Source organism: Orbicella franksi, chromosome 7, assembly GCF_964199315.1.
Source record: "Orbicella franksi chromosome 7, jaOrbFran1.1, whole genome shotgun sequence".
Taxonomy (NCBI): domain Eukaryota; kingdom Metazoa; phylum Cnidaria; class Anthozoa; order Scleractinia; family Merulinidae; genus Orbicella; species Orbicella franksi.
In genome coordinates this window covers 14,152,528-14,178,824 of record NC_138151.1, presented here as the reverse complement: position 1 = coordinate 14,178,824, position 26,297 = coordinate 14,152,528, and the positions used below count along the sequence as shown (strand labels likewise).

The 26,297-nt window shown below is 38.2% G+C and overlaps 1 protein-coding gene across 3 annotated transcripts in view; it reads left to right on the top strand.

The window, feature by feature from the left end:
- LOC145492124 (transmembrane 9 superfamily member 2-like) overlaps positions 1-25,577 on the top strand; it is a 26,379-nt gene extending 802 nt beyond the window's left edge. Inside the window, exons 2-21 of one of the 3 annotated variants that reach the window (XM_081471461.1) lie at positions 908-975; positions 1,297-1,354; positions 2,073-2,111; positions 2,542-2,669; positions 3,367-3,499; positions 6,005-6,135; positions 9,512-9,629; positions 10,288-10,370; positions 11,495-11,600; positions 12,874-13,006; positions 14,226-14,287; positions 14,940-14,997; positions 16,209-16,266; positions 16,932-17,033; positions 17,649-17,706; positions 17,979-18,032; positions 19,081-19,178; positions 19,939-20,050; positions 21,982-22,153; positions 23,743-25,577. In XM_081471461.1, coding sequence (XP_081327587.1) covers positions 908-975; positions 1,297-1,354; positions 2,073-2,111; positions 2,542-2,669; positions 3,367-3,499; positions 6,005-6,135; positions 9,512-9,629; positions 10,288-10,370; positions 11,495-11,600; positions 12,874-13,006; positions 14,226-14,287; positions 14,940-14,997; positions 16,209-16,266; positions 16,932-17,033; positions 17,649-17,706; positions 17,979-18,032; positions 19,081-19,178; positions 19,939-20,050; positions 21,982-22,153; positions 23,743-23,828 — 1,857 coding nt within the window. In that variant the 3' untranslated portion in view covers positions 23,829-25,577. The other 2 variants (XR_014049946.1, XM_081471460.1) reach the window with 2 other exon arrangements.
- Positions 25,578-26,297: the final 720 nt, after the last annotated feature.

Sequence of the window (26,297 nt, the reverse complement as noted above, 5' to 3'; positions counted from 1 at the left end):
CAATAACACACTTGAAAAATTGACTATTTAATTAACAGCCCTTGGCTAATACGTATCAATAAGAGACTGAATTACTGGGAAATATATCAAGAATTGCTAGCCTTGAAAAATTGAAAAATATTGATACTTTGCCCGAAAAAAATTTAAGGAAACTATCTTTAAAAACATATATATCAATTTGTCCCTTTCTAAACATTTATTGTTTTTGAGAAATTTAGAAAATGAAAGTAGAAAAGACAAATTTTGCCTCATGAATTACGCATAAACTAATATGAAAATTGGCCAAATTCTACTTGCTAATATTGAAACATTTTGCAATGCTAGTAAAACAGATAGCTCTGAAAAGTAGTGTAACTTTTCTACTTTCAATTAATGGTACTTTTGAAAGTTCTGCAGTTGTTTCAAGGGTTTCAGCCTTGGAAAAAGTGTCACCCCCAGGGAGTGGGGGCTATCCCCTTATATGGGCTATATGCGTATTTGCAGCCCCAAAGCGTACGATTCTTTAGCCGTTTTGGTCATTAATAGGGTATCAATTTTGGCCATTTTGGTCATAAATACGGTATGGTTTTTTCACTCTGTTTTGAATTGGGTATTAGGTGTATTAAATTGGTACCAGGGAACTTAATGAACAAAATACATTTTGCAATTTTTGTCACTTGGGTTTTACCTAGCTGTATTCTAGCTACATTCTAACTAAGAATAAACTGGAGTTGAAATGTCTGTTGCTGGGGGTAACCCTGCAATGGACTAGCATCCCATCCAGGAGGGAGAAGAAATACTCCTAGTCGCTGCATGCTACGGAAACCAGGATAAGATCCGGCCTGATGGGCCACTTGACTCCTATGCAGACTTAACCATTAGCAGTCAGGAAAGTTATTTATAATAATTTCTTTTTTCTTTATTATAGTCAAAAATTGACCTCTTTACCAACCGACTGGATTCTGTGAAGTCGTTAATGCCATATAGCTACTCAAGGTTTGTTTTACCAGACTATAAAACTGTTCATGAAAATTTATCAAGTCACCTTAAGTACCTTCATACAAATCTCATCCTTTCATCTTTATTCGATTGAACAGTTATTAGTGAGAGCATTACCACCAAGAGTGAAGGCTATACTGGGATATTTATCAACATTTCTCCAAATACGGTTCTGAGTTTGTGAGAGTAAATAAAAAGTTTTTTCAATTATTACAACATGTAAAAGGGCTCTGGTTAAGATGTAACTATCGGTGATTATGTTTAGTTGAGAAGCTCAGGCCAGATAGTAATTAGAATGTATTATTTTCTCTTTTATAGGTTCGATTTCTGTACTCCTGTCAATGGTTCAGAGTCTCCCAGAGAAAATCTAGGCCAAGTAAGCATAAACGTTTTGTTAATAAATAACTATTAATCTACTCGACTGATAGACTGCAAGCAGTCTCTCTTTTCCTCAAAAATCTGTGGGGAAGTCGTAAACGCAAAACAAGTAAGCATGTGTGCATGACTGTGAGCATGACATGCGAGCGACAAGCGTCAATGCTGCGAACCACTAGTAACTTGGGCGTCAGAAGACGAGCAAAAAGAGCCGATGCCAGCACTATTAACAGCTCGCGGCATCACCGCTCGGAGGTCACGCTCACACGCTTACTTGTTTTGTGTTGTTCTCCACGGATTTTTGAGGAAAAGAGAGACTGCTCGCAATCTACTTGACTGATTGATGCTCATTAAGTCTGCATGAAGGGCGAAAGTGGGACATGGCAACATCTAGGACTCGATTCCTGATTTCTACAATATTTTAGATACAATAACAGGACTATGAAAAAATTAACAATAAAAATGAAATTTCTAATTTATTGTAAATTTTCTCCTGGGTGGTATGCTGGTTTGTTGACCACAAGAATCATAATGTTTGAAATCCTGACATTTTGCTGTTGCCCATTTTTTTCCTTGCTGTTGCAGCACAGTGTGGCACAGAGATCAGTGCAGCTCAGAGTCAGTGTTATCCGTGGTCTAGTGAATTGTCTTTCTCAAGAACACTATAAACACTGACAGAGATTTTCTGTTGATTTTGAACTATTTTCTATTGCTTTTAGGTTCTCATAGGAGACAGGATATCCCCCTCTCTCTATAATGTAAGTCAAGTGTTGAAATTAATTTGTAGCATTTAAACAATGTTTGGGATGAAAAAGGGACCTTTTCCTTAAGAATCCAAAACTTTTTACGAATGCGGACCAATTTCTCGTGTCTTGCCCACAGACCCGGACTTCAGCTGGTTCCTTTTAACCCAGAAACATTGTAAATTTGAGTAAATAATCTGGCTGATTTTATTGGTCAGAGAAACAAAAGGTGTCTTGACTTTTGTTTCAGCTTGGAGAAAAGAATTGAGAGGAAAGCAGCTCTAGGAAAAATGAAGATTTTGGCACAATTTAATTTTTTTTTTTTTTTTCCCGTGTCAAAAACTGAGTGCACTATAGATAAACCAGTGAAAAAGAATAAGGGGGAAAATGATTTTCCTTCAAATTTGAATGACGTATTTTTTGTTTGTTTGTTTATCTCAAACAGATAACTTTCAAGAAAGATGAATTTTGCAAAACTCTCTGCTCAAAAACTTACAAACCTGGTACACCAGAAGATATGAAAAGGCTGGAGTTTTTGAAAAATGGAATTGCTCTTAATTATCAGAACCACTGGTAAGCTAAAGGGCAGCGAGTAAAATGACTCACTAACAGTATTTTTTAAAAATATAGTTTAGTATACATGATTGTGCATACTTGTATACCACATGTAATAGATACTTTTTACTAACCTTGTCTTCTCAGTCCGTAGTGTAAGTTATAGATCCTCGTTTTTTCCCCTTCGATTTATGGCCCAAGCGCGAAGCGCATGGGACTAAATCGAAGGGGAAAAAACGAGGATCTATAACTTACAGTACGGACTGAGAAGACAAGGTTAGAAACTAAAGATATTTATTTTATCTCTACTGTGTGCCTGACAGGTTGGGGAACGATTTCTATTCATGCAAAACAGCTTCAATTTTCTGACGCACCTCAAAAGAAAAACGAGTCAATTTGAAATCATTTTTAAATCGTACGTCGCACACTTTAATACACAATTGAGAGTAAAAGAAAGTTTTAAACTTTTACTTGCTATAAAAGTTAAGAACACTTGGTGATGAATAAAGAAGCAGTTTGGCAACAAAACCAAGGAGAATACACTGTCTGTGTGTATTAAATAAGAGATATATTGAAAGTATATTTTCACTAAAAGTTACATATTACATATTACATTCTTATGTGGAGCTGATCTGAAAACAACCACGTACATGACTGTACAGAAAAGCAAGTTTAATCAGTATGAGTTTTATTCTTGCATTGTTATTTTTCACAGGATAATTGACAACATGCCTGTGACATGGTGTTATGATGTCGCAGATGAACTACACAAATACTGCTCCACTGGATTTCCTATTGGTTGCCTTGTGTCTGACGATGGACAAGCTCACGATGCCTGCATGACAAGTGTAAGGTTTTGCACTCTGTTGAGACAAACTTATTGGGTTATTGTGTATCTTGCAGAGTGGGAATTGATCACGAAATAATAAATAGTGTAATTAAACCAGCCAAGTGGAGCAAAATAGGTGCACCCAACACACCTCTGGGATCTGGGTGTGGGATGGAGGTCATGTGACTTGAAAGTTAGGTATCTGAGGGCCGGGTTGTTTGAAAGCTGGTTGATGCTAACCGAGATTAAAAGTTAATCAAATTTTGAATTTTTCTTGTATAAGTTAAAATGTTTTTTACTAAATTCTTGTGTTTTGTGTAGTTTAAAATTACTCAAGCTTAAAGCTGAAGAAGAAAAATAATCATATACATACAGGTACAGAGAACCTCACTGAAAAAATACAAAAGTGATATCACTATATTCTCGTTAATCCAGAATTAGCTTTATTAGTTAATCTGGCTTTGAATGACCTGGCCTAGTGCTCTTGTGACTGTTTGCTACTGTGTGACTTTCCCACCCACCTAACGACCCACCTACCCACCCATTCATACTGAAAATTTCAGCCATTTCTATGTCACTCTGCAGCTCCTGTACAGATGTCCAATTGTTAACAATACAGAGTATTTTATAATTGACTTTTTATTGTTTACACAAGCAGTGACATTAGGGAGTTTAAGCAAACCACAGTGTTGATGGCAACAAAATCCTCACCAAACAAAAGGTTTAATGAGCAAAACAATAGCTGTGCACATGCGTCATAAATCTTTGTACATTTCTTTGCTGTCCTTTGCAAAATAACAAGTTGAATGTGAAATGACCAAGCTCTGCGTCGTCTACTGAACATGGACAATGACAGCTAATTTTTCATATTTTCGCTCTCATTGCATATTTAGTCTGAGTACACTTTTAGAGCCATTGGTGTACTGAACAGATCTAGACAATCTAGACAATCACAGATTTTGTTGGAATGGTCATTCCACCATATTCTGCTGTTGCAGAGACTTCATTGAGAGACTTTCATAATGATGATTATATCTAAAAATGTGGACTTTGTGTGGTAGATGTCCATTAGAGCTATGCACAACAGTAGTGTAATTCACTCAGTATCGGATGAGTGGGATACAACATGTACAGTAAGTTATGTGGCTGTTACGGAGACTACACAGAAATTCCATTATTTTTGTTTCAGCAAACTTAAGTGAGAAGTTCTCTGAATCTTGGATAGGTCAAAAACGTCTGTCTGCTTTATTTGTAAGGGCATTTTATCTAGTTGATGTAATTGCCAAACCATTTAACTGATGTTGTGTATGTTTCCATTACATAATTAACAATCCTAAGTGGTGGTGCTGTTGCGGAGACTATGTTGTGGAGACTACATTGCGGAGACTATGTTGCGGAGACTACTTTGCGGAGACTACATCAAGATACCGTGAATAAAAATGCTACAAAAAGTAAATAAAGGACAAATTTTGGCAATTGAACAACACAGTGGAGTGTCATGAGCAATATTCAGTTGCCAGAATAGCTAAATTTTCTTAAATTATTGAATTCTCGAAGCTCAGAAGTTCCCTAGTGCCAGTTCCCTTAATGTTGGCCAAGTATAACCGAGCAGGGAATGGTAAAGAATGTAAAGAGGTTGAGGCCCCAAACAGTGGATTTGCCAATCCTAAAGTAGATGTCTTGTTCTCATGACGAAAAATAATTATAGTTTTAGAAATTTGCTACACAAGTCCTATCACTGACTGAAATTGACTGCAACAGAAAACAAAATATTTATAAGCTTATAAAGGAAAATTCAGGGAAAACTGGTGCAGTACAATCAACCCCCAAGGGTAAAAAAGAACTTATCAAACTTGCATCAAGGAAGCTTCATCTGGTCATTCACAAAGAAAATTTAAGGTTGAAAATGTTGCAGGAACTACATTTTGCCAATGGAAAGGAAATATTGCATAGTTTTAATGATGAGGTCAGTTTGAATCAGCTGTTTTAGAAAAAAGGACCAGAAGCAGAGTCTCTCTTGTGGTCTCGTCAAAAGTTTCAGCTTTTACTTTTTTGTAAACAAACAATTTATTTGTAGTCTCCACAATGGCTATTTCATGAACATTCATTATTTATTCCAGTTGATGCAGTAATGCCAACTTGTCAATGTGCAACATCAGTTGAAAAGTAATGTTGAGACTCTGTACTACATTATAAAACATAAGCGAGGCTAATTTGAAGACTTTTTAAAAACTGATATCCAGGGACAAAATACTGTGGAATGTATTAATTAAATTCATTTTTAACTAGGCATCGTCCTTGGCGTCATCGCCATCATTGCTGAAGCTCCCTTTTTAGAGAAAGAGTCTTGCTGTGATCAGCTTGACACAGTGTGGTTGACTTTTTGTAGCTTGCAGTGTTGTGAGAAATCAAATGCACTATCAATGGCTAATATAAAAATGTTGGGAAGAATTAATAGTTCTTCAAAACACTCATTTAAAAAGCTACAACTCGAGCATTGTTAATGTTGATATTTCTTCTGTAGACCTTGTTTAATGAACGTGGGATGCACTACATGTTCAACCACATTGACATTGAGATTACGTACCGTGATGCCAGGACAGACGAAGACTGGCATGGATCTCGTCTGTTATCTGCTAAAGTTACACCAAGAAGGTACAAATTGTACTAATAGGAGCTTTTACCTGTTGTTTTGCTGACATGATTTTAATTATTTGTAGGCCCAAGGCTCACAGGTGGACACTTTCACATCTGAGCAGCCAATTAAGTTAACTGTTCGATGTAAAATTTACATTCATTCAATGCATGTTAATGACATGTAAAAAGGCAAACTTGTTTTGAATACTTTAGTCACATGCACCAGTGAACAAAACATGACAAGCATGTGCATAAATGCATGTACCCTAATAGGCCCTTTGTAGCTGGGGTCATGAGACCAAAATTTTCCTAAAAATATTAAATAATTATTGTGGGCTATAAATGCCAGAAATGGATTGAAAGAACTTATCGAAAATACCAATAAGGCCAAGTTTGAGACCCCTGGCATTAAAGAGTAAGTTTATATGTCAGTTTGAATTTTTGGAAAATTTAGAGGATATCTATGGAAAATGTTGTTGTAGAGCAAGGTCTTGCTCTCCAGAAACGTTTTCCATGCAAATCTTCTTTTAGTGTTTTAAAAAATCAAATTGTCATAAAATCTCATTCTTTAACGCCAGGAGCCTCAAGTTTGGCCATTTTAATATCATTAACATGCTTTTTCCATTTCTGGCATTCTTAAAGTTGCAGCCCATAATTTTATGAAATTTAGGTCACATGATGGCTTAGCTGCAAAGGGCCTATTATTTCTGGCTCTTCAAGGTCAGCCTGCTTTTATGTCATATACAACTGGAGGGACCACGGCTCATGATCAGCTTGACTAAGCTTAGCTTACACTTTGTAACTTCCTTGCAGTACGTACTTAATCATATGTTTGCAAGGCTGTTGCCTAAGGAAATTTTTAAGGAGTCCAAGCCATTTTTTTAGGAGCCCAGAATATATTTGCCATGGTAAATCCGGGGGGGGGGGGTTGGCGAGACTGGGGAAGACGGGGGGGTGGAGTGAATTTGGAAATTTAGGGGAGGGGTCTGGAGGCAGAGATTTTCCATGAGACACTAATATGGTCTGCTTTATCAATCAAATTTTTGAAATAAAGTGTTAGGCAAAGTGATCAGGTCATCACTGAGAGAGAATACTATTTGTGGTCAAGCAAATTCAATAATTGGTGTATCCATGCAAGTGCTGCAGCTTTTTTTACAAAAATTTATATTGCCTCTCTCGTTTTTGAGTTTAGCAATTCTAAACAAATCATGAAATGCAAGCTGCAAATGAAAACAAATAAAAATGAAATATGCATTTGGGGTGTTTGAATTTGGCCTCACTGAAATGTGCTTTCCTTCCCCGGGCTTCAGGGACATAAGTATAAACAAAAGGTGCATTTTTTAGGCAGCATTACTGCATTTTATAATAGAGTTTCCATATAACGCGCGCAATTGAACTGTCTCTGTTTATGATGAGAGGCTTTATTTTTGTAAATTTACAATTAAAAATGCTCATTTACTCAAACAACACTTACATGCAGTGTAGTAATGCTCGTTCTCCGGTCATCTCAGCGAAGTAAACCGACGAGTGGTCAGCGCAAAACTTGTTCTGATATTCTCTTCTGTGCTCGAAGTAGAACCAGTGGGAACCGTTAAGTCTTTCTAACTTTTACGCTAGTTCGGGCAATCTTGCTGCATGCGGCTACAAGCCGTAAATAACTGTAGTTCCTTTCAAATTCAACCCGGCATTTCGCATTTTCATCCACAAGCTTTGAGCTCCGCGTTTCGTAATTTCCACTGGAAAAGTGCTCGTTTTCATGGGCCACAATACAGCCGGATTCCTCTGGACTATAAACCTTTACCTGCCTTGAGATCCGTATTTAAAAATTAACTTAAAAGCGAACTTTGAAGGCATCGTTCTTCTCTCGAAAGCCGCTCAAACTTCTCGAAACTGAAAGCTTAGCTGAAGTCCAGTTTGTGATTGACAGCTGTCACTTCGTTAGCCAATCAAATTATTTGAACAATTCTAACAAGGATTGTGATTGGCTTATTTTAGCGTGCTTTATCAGAGAACAGTGCACGGCTGACGCCACTTTTGCTCGTTTGGAAAATAAAGTTTGGTTTGAAAATTCAGCCGAATGCGTGGGGAAATTATCTGATTCTTTATCATAAAACAAATAAAGAAGCCCCGACTGTGCTCTGTTCTTTTGTAAAGCACTTAGGAAGCGGTAGAGCACTCAAGAAGTAGGGAAAAACACTCGACTACGTCTCGTGTTTTCCCCTACACTTCTTTCGTGCTCTACCGCTTCCTGCGTGCTTTACAACAGAACAGAGCACAGTCGGGGCTTCTTTATTTGTTAAATATTGGCTGCTTCTTTGGAGAAAATATGTTCTCGTATATTGGGCGGAGCCATGACAATTGGTTTGATAATTTAAAATATAAAACCCTGGTATGCAAAAAGAATTGCAATGCTGTTTTCTTTTTGCTGGCTTGTAGCTACTTGAATATTTCGACTTTTAAGTCATAAATATCCTTTCAGAAACTACAGAAATTCATTCAGTACAGCTAAGTGAAGTTTTCCAAAGTATTGGACAAAAAGAAAAAAGCCCAAGAATTTATCCTTATTCAAATCTAAATATAATGTCAGTAGCAGCATCACTCCAATTCCAAAAATATTTGTTAATCAAAGTAGTTACTTTGCAACTGGAATCAGTAGGGCATCAACAGAGACACAATCCATTGGCATACATGACGTTCATTTATTCAATACTGAGCTTGCAATGCATTGTAGGGCGATTTTCAACTATGGCTGTTTTCGGTTGTTTTGTGAGCGGAGAGAGAATTTGTTGCCGTGTTTTGGCCCATATTTCTCGTGTTAAAAGCAAAACAGGACCAGAGTAGCTGTTGTTTTCCGTTTAATTTATTGTGTGAATGATCTTTTAGCCGATTTCATGAGAAGATTGAAGTCATCGGACAGATTAGATGGGAATGAAAACTCCATGTTTACGCGCCCACTCGGGCTCCTTCAACGAAACTTTAGTCGCCCACACTCGTAACTTAGGCGCCTCAGGCGACCGGGCGCCCGTTAGGCAGCAGCCTTGTGTTTGAATCAGGAGCCCATCACTAGGTTGTGCAACTCCCATACTAAGCCTATGTCACTGAATTTTTCAAGATGAAATGCCACTATTTTTTAGCTCTCAAGGCTTGAGCCTATATCCCAAATTGATCTCCTTTTGGCTTTAGGGGTTTAATTCAAATTTTTCAACGAGCATCCCCAACCTTTTCCCATAGGAGCCTACTCAGGCTTTTGTGCCTCATTTCATTTTCACCTAAGGTTGTTAATGATAGTAGGTTTTCTCAAGAATTGTCAGTTTTATTTGGTTATCCCCATATATGTATCTACATCAGCTTGTCTGGAAAAACCCCAGAGTAAGTTTCTTTTTTCCTGTTACAGCATGAAACACAGAAGTGATGGAGATTGTTCTCATGATTCACCAGCTATGGGGATTCCACCAGACCTCAAAGGCAACAATGAGCTCAAAATTATCTACTCATACTCTGTCAAATTTGTTGTAAGTCACTCATTTGCCAAGCAAATAAAATTAAGATATAGAAGTATTTTTTCTTTTGTTTGGCTTGTTCACTATATGGCTAGTTGCCCATTACAGTCAAACCAAGTGAAGCATACTGTACCCTTCAAGATTACTTTAATGAATTGATTATTTGAATATTGAACCCTCTAGTCATTTCAAGAATGCAATAATGAATTGATTATTGGAAAATTGAACCCACTAGTCATTCCAAGAATACGGCTAATGGGTTTAATGTTAAAAAAAAAAAATTTAATATTGATTTTTGAAATGACAAGCGAGTTCAATATTCAAATAATCAATTCATCATTGCATTTTTGAAAGGATTAGTGGGTTCAATATTCAAATAATCAAATTTCATTAATGTAATCTTGAGGGGTATGCTTCACTTGGTTTGACTGTAACAATTATATTATTACATAAATTATACATGTACATGTACGTACCTGTACATATACTAATGTGGGCCCAGTATTTGTCTTGGTACTATAAACTTGTTAAAGAATGTTGTGGACTTCTTTTACCACTTTTGAGTGTTTTGTTTTACATCTTTAGAACTTTTGTGAATGCTTGTTCCCCTGAAAATCATGCATTTATCAAGAACTGGCATATTTGAATAAAAGTTTATTTATTTTTTCAGCAGAGAGATCCAAATCTCAAGTGGATGTCACGCTGGGACTACATCCTTGACAAAACAAAACATGCTCAAGTCCAGTGGTTCCTGTATGTTGAGATTTGAAACAAAGAATGCCTGCTTAAATAATCATATCCTTAACCTTTGCATTGGGTCAGGCCTGTTTTAATATCATTGTGCTGATTTGCCTAAATAGCTAGTACAGCTGTCTCCTCTTGAAATTGTAAATCACAGTCAAATTGGCTGAAGTGTTCTGCTTAAAGTGTGAAGTGTTATTTGGTCCAGACATAGGTTTTAGAGGGAAATGGTTATGAAGCCCAGCAAACTTCAAAGGGGCAAACAAAGATGCCAAGATTTTTGTTGGAAGGTCTACGACAGTGCACAATCTTTTGTTTTCGCTCATACACTACGCATGAATTACGTAACCTAAACGTTGTATTGGTTAGTTCCTCAGTACAGAGTAAACAACTATTATGTTTTTGTGCACGGACAAAGCCAAAAAAGCAAACAAAAACCTACTTTAACAAATACATTTGTTAGGTTTCGTAGCCATTTCCTTCTATTAACTACAGTGTATGGTCCAGAGCATGCAGTTGTGACAGTCATGCTTTGATTAAAAAGTTGTTATTGATTCAAAATTTTGCCTGGAGGTTCCTGGTCATTGGCACAGTCTACTATGGGATGTGGCCACTGTGTATTAGACGTGCCCACTTATGAGAGGTGTGCCCTTAGGGGGGGGGGGGGGGGTATCTATGGGCGGTGTCCATTTAAGGGAGGTGGCCACTTATTGGAGCTACCTGGCACGTCTAGGAGGTACCCACTTGTGTGAGCTGTTCACTGTTAGGTACCCTTTTATGGGAGTTTCTAACTTATGGGAGGTGCCTACTTGTAGGGGGGGGGGGGGAGGGGGAGAAGCAAAACCGTTGCAAGGTGCCTACTTGTAGAGGGAGCGACACCTTTGGATGGTGCCTACTTATAGGAGGTGCCCACCTTATAGGGAGGTGCTTTTTTACACATCAAGTTTATCAACTAAGTTGTGTAATAGCTCAAAACCATACTGGAAGAACATCAACTCCTTGATTATTCTGCACAAAGCTCGCTGCCCTTGAGAATTAGTACTTCCAAGATCTAGGCCTGATATTCATTCAGTGAGACCCTCAGTCATGCTTTATTAATAATTGAGATGTTACTCTTTTTGCTTATTATTTCCTAGCATTGGAAATTCCTTGATATTTCTGCTGATTTTTACTGGAATCGTATATGTAAAAATGTACCGCATGCTCAAGAAAAAGACTACCTCAAGCAGTCTGGACTCTGAGGTGAGGCAATTATGAAAGTGCAATGTTTCATTTATTTGCGAATACTTGCTCTCCATTGATATTATGATTCTTAGCAAGTGGTCAGTGGCCTTGCTAATAGTAATAAATAATAACTTTATAATAACTTAGAGCAAAAACCAATATTCAAATCATGTTTGGCTTGGCTCTGTACCTCTCGATCTTGAGTGCATTACAGGCTTGAAACTGTCTAAGAATGTTGGAATATGTTTATGTAAATAATAAAATGTAATTAATATAAATATGATCATGATGGCACAGCTATACTTTTAGAGAAGTCTCTACAAGTATTCAGATCTCACTTAGTTAAATTAAAAAATGCATAAGTGTTGTAATTTCAACTTCCCAGGTGAAGATCGCAAAAATTAGTACCCAGCAAGAAAAACCAGCCTTTTAAAATACAATTGCAAAAATCAGTTCCCACAAAATACAAAAAATCGCCGATTCGCAAAAATAAACTCGTGCAAAACTTTAGTGCTACATGTACATGGTATTGTAAATTCAAAAACAACTTACTATTTAAATTAGAAACTAAGTTTACTCTACATAAAGAATACCAACTATAACTTTCTAGAGTGCTAACATAAAGAGCTCAACACATTTGAATTCAGTAATCTGCATGAGCTTATTTTGTTTGTCAGCACAAGAAAGTGGGATATTAAGCGTCATCATTATTTATTATGCGTTGAACTCACTATCTCTTTTCTGATTGGTCAAAAGCGTACTGTGAATTTTCGAAAGCAGCACCTGTGACGTCATTTAGCTGCAGATTATACAATAATCATGTCAAGGACACGCAAGGTCATGGGTAATCATGTCATGTACGACTGCGGAGTGTGATTTCTTAGGGTAATCATATCAAGTTCATGGGCTTTTTGTTGCTTGCCGTCAGCGAAGAAGCAAAAATATGACTTCCATTTTGTTTTATTCGTTCAGTGTATAATAAAACCATCATTAGATTCAGTTTTTGTGATATCCAGAATAATCAAGGTCTCGGTAAGGGTTATCAGCCTCAGCCTTTGGCTTCAGCTAATAACCACTACCTCCACCTTGATTATTCTGGATATCACAAAAACCTCATCCAATAATTGTTTATTATTATTAATTCATTAAACTGAAGATAAATGCTGGCCTGATAGGCCATTAGGCGTGAACGTTTGCCAATTGCCTTTACGTCAGTCTCTTCGTCTTCAAATGTGGTGTTATAAACTAAAATGATTATTAACGATCTAACATGTGCTTTTTTTCTTTAAAGGATGACTTTTTTGCACTGTTTGGTTGGAAGGCCCTTTATGGGGATGTATTCCGTCCTCCTGGAAAGCCCATGCTACTGTGTGCTGTATTGGGTTCTGGTTGCCAGATCACTCTCACCATATTTGGAACATTAGGTATTATAATTCAAAGTGCCATCTTGAGGTCGAAGTGCCTTCTTGAGTTCAAAGTGCCTTCTTGAGGTCAAAGTGCCTTCTTGAGGTCAAAGTGCCTTCTTGGCTTCTTGATGTCGTCCTTTTCCTTCCCGTGTCTTAAAAAACTGAAACTGAAACTCCTTTGACATATGCAGTGGTTTCATTATAAGTTTCAGCAGGAGCACAACTGGTTTTCACAGCCAGGCAAAATTATTTGAACTGAACTTCTTTATAAGAAGAACTTTACTCTAGATGGTCAAACCAGGCAAAAATTGTTCTCACACAACTGGACAATTTGCCTGGTGCCCCGCCCTTAAAAAAAAAAAAGCCTGCAGAAATTATGATAAACTGTGTGTTAACCTCGAACCCAGATCTCCTTCCGCCAAGTGTCAAACAGAGTGAGATCTCGGTGCAAGATTAGCCATGAGTGCTAAAGATTATTATCTAGAGGCTTTCGTCGCTGTACATGTAATAGGCCCTATTCGTATTCTCGGTATTGGGCTGGAATTACCTTGCAACTGAGGCTAATGTGGGGAGTCTTTTCAAATGCAAATGCATTAATCTCCTTTAATATTCCCCCACCTGAGCCTCTATTCCAAGCTAGTTCCAGTCCAATACCGAGGATATGAAAATGGCCTATCGGATGCAACGTCATTAAACTAGAAGCCGCATTAGTTAGAGTAAGTCATCAGCCACGTATACAATGAATTTTAGAACAGCCTGGTGTTCTAGAAGGCGACACCTTTGCATTTCAGCATGCTGTTATCTGTATTAGTTGCATGCATGTTCATGTAGGATGATGGACTAGCATCCCATCCCTGGAGGGGAGAGCAGAAATACTCCCAGTCTCTCTATGCTACTGAAACCGGGGACAAGTGCCGGCCCGATGGGCCACTTGACTCGTATGGAGACTTTACCTTTTTACCTACATGTATGATAGAATGTGGATATAATTATCACAGATTTGAGAAGATTTTTTGTGTGTATGCGGATTGAGATAACAACATTTGCATAAAAATTAGCATTCTCTGCATGGTTGAATGCTACTTTAAAATATTGTACAGTTATCCCTAGATCATCTAAAATGTTAAAGTTTTCAATGTTAAATTACCATCTTAACTAAGTAATGACTGTCCAATCAAACTAAAAAGAGGCATAATAGAAATGGGAATTTATGCCGCTTTTAATGTATCTTTTGCAGTGTTTGCATCTGTAGGAATACTGTGCCCTCCAAACCGCGGAGTCTTCTTGACATTTGCTCTGGTAATTTTTCTTTTAGCAAGCTTACTTGCCCAATGCTGTTGAACTGTTTCTGTGTAGGAAATAAAAAACATATTTCATCTTTCTATCAAGTTTAGTATAAATCTACTAGCGTTTTAACACGAATGTCGTTCTCTGATTGGCTATGCTACTCAATATGTATTCTGCTGTGGATAGTGAGCAGCCCAGTAGTGTACAGTTAATTGTTAACAAAATTGCAACCTCCAATCTTTGTGCTTTTGAAGTGTCTGTGAAGAGGATTTAGATAAAGTTTGGAATGGCTAGTAGATTTATACTAAAACAATTAGATTATTCGCTCTCCATTTCTATGCGTGATAGCTGATTCGAGCTGCATCTTCGTCAACTATCATGCCAAAGAAATCTCAACCCATAATCTTTAATTGCTAAATAGAAGTGCAGCTTTTAGCACACATTTTCTTACAGAGTGTTTTAATTATGCTAAAAGGTTTAACAACAATGTTGTTATAATTATTTGAAAATTACCTTTAATTTAGCAGTGATATGACTTCAAGGTGAACAAAAGTTGAAATGATATATAGTGAGTTCCCTGGAGGTCTCCAAATTTTATTTAACATTCTTATGCAGGGACACAAAATTGATTGAATACCACGTCTTCTTCTTTTTTATCCTCTAGGTGCTGTTTGTTGGTCTTGGATTTCTGTCTGGTTATGTTTCTGCTAGAATGTACAAAAGTATGTGTCAATTGAACGATTGTAGCTTAAGTCAGGCCCATTGTTTACATTTTTCCTCATTGTTTTATACTTACAGTACATACGACTTTGCACAGCTCGATCAGGCATCATGCTACATGTAGGCATAAATTGACTAGAGACTTGTGATTGGTGAGATTTTCGGCTCTTTGGGTGTAACATTCAATAATATGGCTCTTTGGTGTAATATTCCGAGATCTTGCCGAGATTGCGGAGATTTTGCCGTGTTTGTGTCTCCCCAAATTTAGGCGAGGTTCCTACATGTCGCCAAGAATGACGAGATCTCGCCAGGATTGTTAAGATCTCGACGTGATGTTTGTGTCTTTCTAAATCTCGGCAAGATCTCGTCGAGATCTCGTCGAGATTAGGAAAGACACAAACATCTTGCCGAGATTGCCTACATCTCGCCCAGATCTCGAGACTGCCGAGATCGTTACATTGAGACTGCTGAGATCTCGCCACGGTATTTATCCCCGGGTATTTATCTCGCCAAGATTTGCAAGAATCTCGCCGAAATCTCGCTGAAACTGCCTTCATCTCGAAGAGAGTGGCGAGGTCTTGTTGAGATTGTCGAAACGATAACCAAGATCAGTCCCGGAGGGAATGAATAATCGAGAGTAATTTCTGTGTTGAAATAAACTACTTTGTGATAGACCACTAGCCGTCTATTTTTCCGTTCGATTTGAAATGCGGAAGGCGCAAAAATGAAGTAAGGAGGTTCTGACATGGGTCGATTTTATTTACCAGACCTTACCAGACGTTTATTTGACAAAATGGATGGAGCGATCTACTTTTTTATGGCGACGAAACGTCTGAGACGTGTGCTATTATTGATTTTAGATAAGAGTTTTGTTGATCTTGGTTTGTCTTTTAGCCGTTATGAGCAGTCTTACCATTCAGTTACTCGATGACCATTTCAATTCACGTGAGGATGATGACTCAATTTACTCGAAAAAATTACTTTTCGATTTTGCTTTCGTGGGAGTCGGACGATTTCTTTTTGTTTTCTTCACTTCTTTTCCTCGTGCAACGGGCAGCAGACAGAGTTGTCGCGGGAATAGTACCCGCCAAGTTCGTTAACTAAGCACTGTAATTGGATGCAGTCAGAGGCTGTAAGTGCACTGTAGCTGGCTACACTTCCTGTTTGAGTGGTATTTTCTTGACTAAATTAATCATTTCCATTTAATTTCTAGTGTTTGGTGGTGATTCCTGGAAATCTAATGTTCTGTTGACTGCATTCCTCATTCCTGGGTGGGTCTAAGCTGTTCTCATACTTAATGTTTTTAGTTGTCCAGGTACATTCTGCTCTAGTTCCCTCCCTCCCTCCCTCCCCCCCCCCCTCCCCCCCACTTATACCTACAGGAGCTCCTAAATATGTATTGACTGCAATGAGGGCGATCGTTATACGTTTTAGGAGTTCCAGTTCAAATCTGAGTTTTTTAACTTTTGTTCTACAAAAGGCTAGCACTTGAAACATCAGCATTCAAAAGTCGCTACATGTTCTGATTCCTCCCAATTGACAGAGAACATGTAACAGTTTCTTTAGAACCTAATGGGTTTGTTATTTTATAACAAACAACCAACCTTAGGCTAATAAAATACCAAAACATTTACTCCCCCCAGGCCAAGGAAAATAATATTATTTAATCGTCAAAGCTTGTATAACTGTAGTCACCTTTAAGTACAACCACTGGGGTACGTTGATACCTCTAAGCCTTATAAACTACAAAGAACTTTAAACTACAACTTTGACATTCAACGATTTTTATTCTTGATAATGGTGTTGGATACATCGAAGCGTCGAATTACGTTACTCCTTATATTTCTTGTTAAATGCTTTAACAAGCAACTGACCATTCGACGTAATAGGACAGTGTCACCGCAATAGACTAAAGCATGTGATCATCAAATTTAAGGTTGCTATTTGGCGTGTTCCTGATTTTAAATCTTGTTCTGTTGGGCAAACATTCATCATCTGCAGTCCCATTTACAACGCTAGCCACTCTTCTGGTCATGTGGTAAGTTCAGTTACACAGTGCTGAATAACAACTGTTGCGTGGGGAACAACAAAAGCAGTCTTTTAAAGTTTAGAGAACTGAAGACAACCATAAGTGTTGCCGATATTGTCTGCTAAAGGTGCCCTGAATAATATCTACAGTCTGTACAGAACACAAGAAGATTACGTTCTGAATTTCAACTGATGGATCTTGACTATTCACTCCCCCCCCCCCCCCCCACCCCCGTATTTCTCGTCATGGACGTGGGATGAAAAGATTTTGACGTACCACATCATGTGATCTGTACAGAATGCAGACATGAACATGTTGACACCATGACTGAAACAAATTAAGACATTTGTAGTTGGTGGAGGATGCAAAAAAAATGTGTCAACATACTGATGGCCACATAAAATTATGGTTGAGAGAGCTGTCATAGTTCAACATGTCTATCTCGTTCTTAACAGAAACCCTTTTAAAACTACGGATAACATCTAGCATCATCGTAAAAATGGTATTCGAAATTACCTTGTATCGTAGGCATGCAGTGTGTACAAAATTCTTTCCTGGCATGATGGACATGCAGAAGATAAGTAGGATTTTATCAAGTCTTATTATTATTATTCTTATCAACAGGGTTGGTATATTGGTTCCTCTTACTTTCTTAGGAGCTTATCTTGGACATCAAAAGAAGGTAAGAAATGCTAAGTTATGTTACCTAGTTTAAGAAAAAAAACTTTGACGTTTACAGTAATCAGAGGGCACATCAGAAGTGCCAATATGCTTGGACCCTCTAGAATATATTAAATTACATATTATTGTTGCATGGGTTGGAATGCAACAACCACGAATAAAGTTACATTACCTGCTAGTAAAATACCTTATAATCATTATTAAGCTGAACCTGCCAGAAAGCCCAACTAAACATGTTACTTGTATCTTTTTTAATTATACTTTTTTTTTTAGGCCATTGAGAATCCAGGTGAAGTCAACAAAGTACCCAGGCCCATTCCCAGACAAGTACTGTGTGTCATGTTAAACCAGTTTGTCTTAAACTAACAGTCATAACTGAGAAACCATAAGGGATTACTTTCATGAAAAATTCTAATCAGCCACCAAACACCGAAACACTTACTTGTTCTTACCCTGTGCGAGTGAAATGTATCGTAAGTAGTAGGTCCTTCAAAACGCTTGTGAGAGTTGCCCTGATGGTTAGTATGGTGGACTCTGGATTACCTTGCCGTTATTCATTTCATTTTTTTCATTTTATTTATTTATTCCATTCTAAAATTACAAAGATAAATATAAAGTAGACAAGTAAGAGGAGAAATGGAAAAGGGCAAAAATATAGCAAGCTAATTAGATGCCCTTGTTTAATTGACAGTAATAATTAGGGTAAAAAAGTTAACTTAACATAGGAGAGGAAGAGGTATGAATTAATTAATACTGAGCAAAATAATACTGGAAGAGTGCTTTTTTAAAGCATTTTCTAGTCGCTAAGTTACGTATAGATAAAGGAAGGTCATTCCAATAGTAGCATCCAATAACAGTGGGACAAAATTTCCTTATATTTATTCTGGAGAAACCGGGATTTAAGTGTACAGGGGGTACTTTGTAAATCTTTGGGTAGGGGTTTGCCGTTGGGACAGCGAAAGCTCTAGACCATGATCAGCTTGATTTTGCAACCTTAATCCCTATTCTAGACTAGCTAGGCACCAAAAGCCCGTAACCTATCCCAGACTAGCTATTTTCAATGCGGGAACTTTATCACTGTCGTAGTCCAACATTCGCTCAGAACTAAACCAATATCTTACAAAATCACTTCCGAGTTTCAATGTCTATTTTAGGACCCCGGGTAAAGAGCCCTGTTCTAAACTAAATTTATACAATGGCTACTTTCCCGGTAAATTATACCCCACTCCAGGCCAAGACTGTCTGATTTTCTATACCCTATCCCAGACTAAACTGCCTGAAAACCATACCCTTCACAGCAGTACATACCACTATCCCCTTCCCCACCCCCCAGATTGATGAGAAGTACTTATGGTTGCATGTATTTTCATCGTAGAAACTTTGCATGAGGGCCATCACAATACTTCTCTGCACGTTTATACTCACATTTGGCAGCACTTTCATCCAGTACGCCCTCATATTAGGTAGTCTTTGGTATGTAAATACATCGAGCGTTACTATTGAATAAGGAATCACGGATGTCAAACAGAGGTCAATGACTTTAATTTATAGATGAGGTGGTTTCGTGTTTCCATTTCTTAATCATTTTTAAAAATCAATCAATTAATTAATTAATTAATTAATTAAAGTCGAAAGATACCTGTCGGAGGTAAAAGTAAGCAAAGATATGAAACAATTGTGAGATCGCTGTAATTATGCACGCAGTTGCAAAGCTGAAGCTTGAAAGTACCCTTAAACTGAGCTGCGCGTAAACTGCGGACGTAACTACCAGAGAATGGGGATTCCAGTGTGAAAAGGTCGGGGACGCTCGTCGGAAATATTAGTCTCCCCTAAGGGAGACTAATCTTGACGTAGCTCGAGCTTTTTTTGGCCCCTAAAATATAACACTTTAAAATGGGCAGACAGCGTTTTTTAATATTTCTTCGAGAACAACCCTAAAAGATACCTTGACGGCTAAAAATAGGGGTGTTTCGTCCTGATCAGTTTAAGTGACACCAAAGTCCGTGATTTACACCCCTAAGCCAACCCTGACCTTTTCACATGGCAGTTCCCCTTCCGCCTGGACATAACTTTGATGGTCTTTCATCCGTAAAATCCTTCTCGCAGTACAAAGATTTCGATCATTTTAAATAGAAACTGGTTGCAAGAAATAAAGTTAAACATTTCATAATATAATAATGTACTTATCCGAACGTAATGTTTTTGATTTTAATGTCGTTTTCAACTCACGCAGGTTTCATACGGTATACTATACATTTGGCTTCCTATTTGCGGCGTTCTTACTTCTCCTCGTGGCCGTAGCAGAGACTTCGGTGCTGTTTTGCTACAACTGTCTTCGTACTGAGGTAGGGGAAGTAAAAGGGAATAAGGACTGCCCGAGCTCTTTAATAGGACAAAGAAGCTTTTCCATACCGTGAAATTCCTATCGCTTTTTTGGTGAGCCGATTTTCGACATGGAGCGCAAAACAAGCATTGCAATCGTCAGGTGAACATGCAAAGCAACTACAAAAGTAAGGGGCTTTGTAATGAAAGACGTTGTATTAATGCTTTTTTATACCATGCCTTAGAAAATACAGCCAATCAGAAGACAGGAAAACCGTCGTATATTCAACGGTATTACTTCGAACCTTCCCATCATGCGACATCATGTGTTAGCCACTATAATTTCTATGGCATGGTATGAATAGTTGCAATGCTCTCTCGTGGTATACCATGGAATATCCGTCTTGTCACTGGTATTTTCTTGGTGTATGATTTCTATGATACTCTTAAAAATGGGCAAACATACGTGATTTTCATCTCAGCTTCTTTCAAATGATAAGTGAATGACTAGTCTCCTCCGCAGCCGTTTTTTTGGGATGTCACGCGACGGAGCGTTGCGTGACATTCCGAAAAACGGCTGCGGAGGAGACTAGTGAATGACGGGATTTTACAGTTGTCACAAAGCTGATAAAAAAATTTAAGAGTTCATATGGTTTGGGGGGACACTGTCTCAACATTAGAGATGTTTGTTTGGATTTTGAACCATGTTTCAAGGTCCATAACTTGGTCTCTGTTTACCTTAAAAGCATCAAACTTGGTCAAATGACTATCCTCAACATGATCTTTCATGTGGTGATGTCAGTTTATCGATTGGTTGAAATTTAAACTTGCCCCAGTTCCCTGCGCAATTTCGGTATGGCCTATACACATTCGCCTAAAGGCTCGTGTGCATATCGAGAAAATACAAGTGACTCGTGGGATATTTCACATTATACCACTCGAAAAAAAAAAAAAGGGCTAATCTCAGCAGGGTTTGTTATTGGAAGCATTTTTGCGTCTCTGAATTGGGATTCAGAGAGGGATTATTTTCGGTTGCGCTGATTTTCCGGTAGTGTGAGCTTTTTAGTGGAATGTTACGCTATGTGACGAATGTTGGTGGTAATAAATTCGAATGCGATGCCTTTCAAATTAAGGGTTGTGACACTCACACATGCGCTAGGGTTTAATCAATAGCCTCGAAAGTTAGAACCATAACCACATTAAACATAACCACATTAAAGTACTGCTCAATAGCTTGCATTTGAATGGTCACACACTAGGGTTTCATTCACACACTAACAAAGTTAGAACCACCTTATACAGTATAGACATGAAAGTACTACTCGAAAGCTTTCATTTGAATGGTCGCACACTAGGGTGTCATCCACAGACTGAAAAGTTTGAACCACTTTGTACAGCATAATAAACGGTTCCACGTGCCAATACTGCTCAATAGCTTTCATTTGAATGGTCACACATTAGAGTTAAACCAACACACTAAAAAGCAGTATGATAAACAGTACCACATGAAAGTACTGCTCAATAGCTTTCATTTGAATAGTCACAGACTAGGGTTTCACCAACACACTGAAAAGCAGTATAATAAACAGTACCACATGAAAGTACTGCTCAATAGCTTTCATTTGAATAGTCACACACTAGGGTTTCACCAACACTAAAAAGCAGTATAATAAACAGTACCACATGAAAGTACTGCTCAATAGCTTTCATTTGAATAGTCACACACTAGGGTTTCACCAACACTAAAAAGCAGTATAATAAACAGTACCACATGAAAGTACTGCGCAATAGTTTTCATTTGATGGTCACGGAGTAGGGTTTTATCCAACCTTTACAAGATATTTTATAATTAATTATGGTTGTAGGGGAAACCTCGCATCACATTTTCTAATTTGCTACATTACTGCACAGTTCTAGATGTTGTTTATTTTTGTTTGTTTGTTTGTTTTATTAGGATTATCGCTGGTGGTGGTCGTCGTTTCTGAAAGGAGGCCTTGTAGCGCTGTATATGTTTGCGTACTCTACTTTCTTCTTCTTCTCCAAACTGGCAATCCCAGAAACAGCCTCGATCATTCTGTACTTCGGCTACACTTTCATGATGGTTTTGATTTTATTCGTTTTTACGGGTGAGTCCAGTTGCTTTTTGTTCACCACTTTGTTACAATGCGATTACTCGAACTGGACATTTGTTGATTGGTTAGTTTCGATACTAAATTTTGTACGCTTTTCAACGGTTTCGGTTTAGTTGTGGCAAACTAAGTTTTCAAGCTAAATTTTTCGAGCGAGATTTACAATTATGATAATTCGCCATCAAGGACTGAATCTCTTAGAGTGTATATAGCGCGGAGGAGTCGATAGTACTTGTGTATTCATATCAAGCAGACCCTTCCCACAACACTTTGTTGGGTTTTCAATTTTGTTAAGATCTATTCGTATTCTTCAATGCTGTTGGTTTGTTTGAGAGCTAAAAGATACGGAAGGCGCTTTGTGGAAAAAAATCCTTTTTTCTGCTCTATTAAATTTTACCTATTTGTAGTTTTTGTTGAGGACCTTCTCGGCTTGAAGATAATATAAATTAATATAATGTATCGTGCTACTTCGATAATATCAGTACATTGTCAAGAAAATCACCATATTTTGGAAGAGTAATGTATTTTTATCTACTCTGAGACCTATTACTACATTACACGGGCATCAGTTTTGGAACGCAAAGAATGTTGGGGCGAGTCTCATCTCGCGGTGCCTTGTGGGATCGTTACTGGGGACAGTTCGACTTCTAGTCCTTTACTTTGTTCGCAGTAACGTTCCCACAGGGTACCGCGAGTTGAGACTCGCTCCAAATTTCCTCTCGCTTTTAAGTGGCGAATGACGTAGCGTAAGGCCCTCTTTACACGACCCCGGGTTGAATCACCGCAGAGAGAGCTAAAAGTAAACACGTAACACCAACCCGGGTTGTCGGTCGGCAATAGCGTGTGGTTTGCTTCGAGCCTGACCCGGGCCAGCCTTTCTACCGATCAAAAACTGAAAACATGGGCTAGAAAGATGACAAACAAAAAACCTAGAAAGTTTGAGGGAATGGTGGGAGTTCCTGATGTACAAACTGAAAAAGGAAACGAAACAACATGGTTATTTGACTGAAAGTACCAACCTGGGTTAGCTTTTGGCCCACTGTTTACATGTAAGAATTGAAATTTCAACCCTTCTCGCCGGGCCAACCCGGGTTACCCGGCAAGGGGTGCTGATCCGGCTTGACTACTGTTTTCATGTAAACGCTTATAAACATTTGACTGTAAAAGGGTTACCCGCCGCGTTGATTTAACTTGGGGTAAAAAGCAACCCGGGGTCGTGTAAAGAGGGCCTAATTTGTTTGCTGTGTGCGTTATCACCCGTGTTGAAAATTGTGCTAATATGCTGTACAAAGTTAAACTCATGTCTCCTTCCTGAAACATATTTCCACAACCTAATTTAATGGCGACAATACGCAGGTTAAATGTCATTCACCGCTGTTGCGTGAATTAAAAGAGGTGGCCGTACCTTAAGAAACGTGAGGCAATCAGAAAAGATTGCCAGATGAATATTGTGCTCTTATGATGTTTCAACCCAGGGTTGGTTTTTAGATCTCACCGTCTGTGCTGTCATTTCAGTGCCTTTTACACCCAGCTCCGCATTTTTAATTTGCAAGGCATCTGGACTCAATGTCTGGTTTTGTTTTTAGGTACTGTGGGATTCTTCGCCTGTTTCTTTTACTTAAGGAGAATCTACAGTAATATCAGTCCTCCTGAAAAGCCTGTCACGACCTGAATGGTGGAACATTGCATTAGTCATAATTTTCCGGTCATCCTCGTGGTCTTTTCCAGTCCTGTGCGACTACTGCAGGATGCGAGAGCTTCGAACCTAACTTTGGTGGAAGTTGCCTTGGGGTACTCCGGTATTAACCAATTTTAGTCGGGGGTGGGGGAAAGTTACCTTACTTAAACAGCAAAAATAGTGTACTTTGTCCTAAAAAGTATTGGGGACATTTTGGTGTGTCATTTGTTTAGTTACGTGACAGCTATGTTTTTTACGAGTTTTATCAAAATCGAACCTCCGCTTGCGACCACGTAAGCGACCATCTCTTCTCAGCGAGCAGTTTTCCAAAATACCAAGAGTTTCCCAGTCAAATTGCTACATTTGGAACCTCTTGTAAGCGATCGCGAGCACTTATAGAGCTAAAAGTTTGAAATTTTCGCTTGTTTTCAACCTCCCGTAAACGGCCACTTGACATATAATTGAGCGTAAATTGGATAAGGTGTAGTAACATTATTGCATTCCTGGGTGGTAAAAGAGACGGAAATTTCTCAGTTGGAAGTACCGGATAATTTTCTCGAAATTGACTTTTTACATGAATAAAACATTTGAAACATGGGGTAGGTCTCTGCAATTAACATATGCCAGTGAGGCAAAATTTTGATCCGATATGGTCTAAGCCCTCGTGAACGACCACCTCCCGTAAGCAACCACCAGGGCTTGACATTTTGAGTGGGCGCTTAGGGGAGGTTCAATTGTATTCAAATTTAATTTTCTATGTAAGTTTATTCCAACACCTTCAGAGTTTCAGCGTCCTAAATATATTTTTTTTCGAATCCTGAAGATTTTCTACTATTTTCGATCCAAGAAGTCACACCAACCTCATTTCCAGAGTGAGAGAGGACTCTGGGAACGAGGTTGGTGGCGGACTTTTTGAAATGAATGGCGTCATTTTAGCGTGATATAATGTCATAGATCGCTCGTGAGTGGCTCTAACATAAACATTTTGGGTGCCTTACACAGGTCGCTTTAATCTCTATAGCAACGATAGTTTGGGCTGGCTTTTGACCCCTCCTGGGCTCACTAACGAAAACTGAAGAACCCGGGTAAATAGGGAAATGGTAATACCGAGCCCAAATCTCCCAGCGCCGAACAGAGGGGGTCTGAGTACGAAATTAGGGAACGGGGCAGTGGAGTGTAATGGCTATGCGCCCTCGTGATAGATCATGGTACATATGTTACAACAAAAATTATATGAAATGACTCAATTCTACGGTATGGAGAACACAAACCACGACAGCAAATTTCCATTTCTAATTGGTGCCTATTTGTCTAAAACCTTTAATAAAGTTTTAAGTGCATAGCTTTAATAAGTTATCGGTGTTCTGTTAAGGAAAGAGGTATGAAAATAACCCTCTATAGTGGCTTCTAAAGCCACTCTAATTTACATATTATTCAGTATAGTTTTATTTAAGGATAAAAGTTTGTAGCAAGAACAGGAAAATGCGAAAGAAACATTTTACTTGCTCGGTATTTTTTTAGGATTTAAAAAGTTTTAAATAACAATGTCATTAGGCAAATTTTAATACGCAGAAATTACTTTCAAATATGAAAATATTTGTATACAAAACGGTAGGCCAAATACGTGAAATATATTGTATTAGAGGCGTTAGATTGTGTGTCAAGTTGTAAAATTTTTATAAAGGATAAATTTTCCAATATTGTGATAGTTGCATTGTATAAATAAAAACGACACGTTTTGAATATTCTATAATACGATAGTAATCTTTGGTCCAATAATATTCCTACAGTCATTCAGGCTGAGGGTATACACAGGGGAAATAGTCACGGAAGAAATTCTTAAAGGTCAGGGAAGTTTATTTTGAGTCAGGAAGAACTTATATTTTGACGAAAAGTCAGGGAAAATTGAAATAATTTAACACGGCTGATTTAGTACCATTGAAGGCTACAAGAAGCATTTGGGGTCACTGTGATCTCAACGATATTTTCCCTTAGTGAAAAAGGAAAATTGGTCGAAAACTTACCAGTCTTAATCAACGTGTAGAAAGGGCGGCTGTAAGTTCATGCTAGAAGCCGCTACTAGATCTGACATTTTACATTTTCTTCTTGGTTAGGGAAATGCTATTTTTATCAGAGAAAAGTCGGGGAATTTTAAAAAGTAATGTCTGCCAATCATGTCAGTGCAGTAGCGGTGACCCACCACAGAGAGAACGAGAAAAACGGCAAACGGCGAAAGTTGCCTCTGATTTTGTTTTGTGTTCCTCAAATCCTTTAATTAATCCAACACAAAAATAGAAAAACTCCCCTATTCACGGCAGATACAGATATTCTTACTTTTGTATACAAACGGCTAATTAGGGAACGGCGAAAGTTCATTTTTTTTGTCGTTTCCATTTGCCGTAAACGTCGTTCTTGACTTCTGTATGATGTCGCTGGTAGAACAGCAGTGTGTGTCTTTCTGTC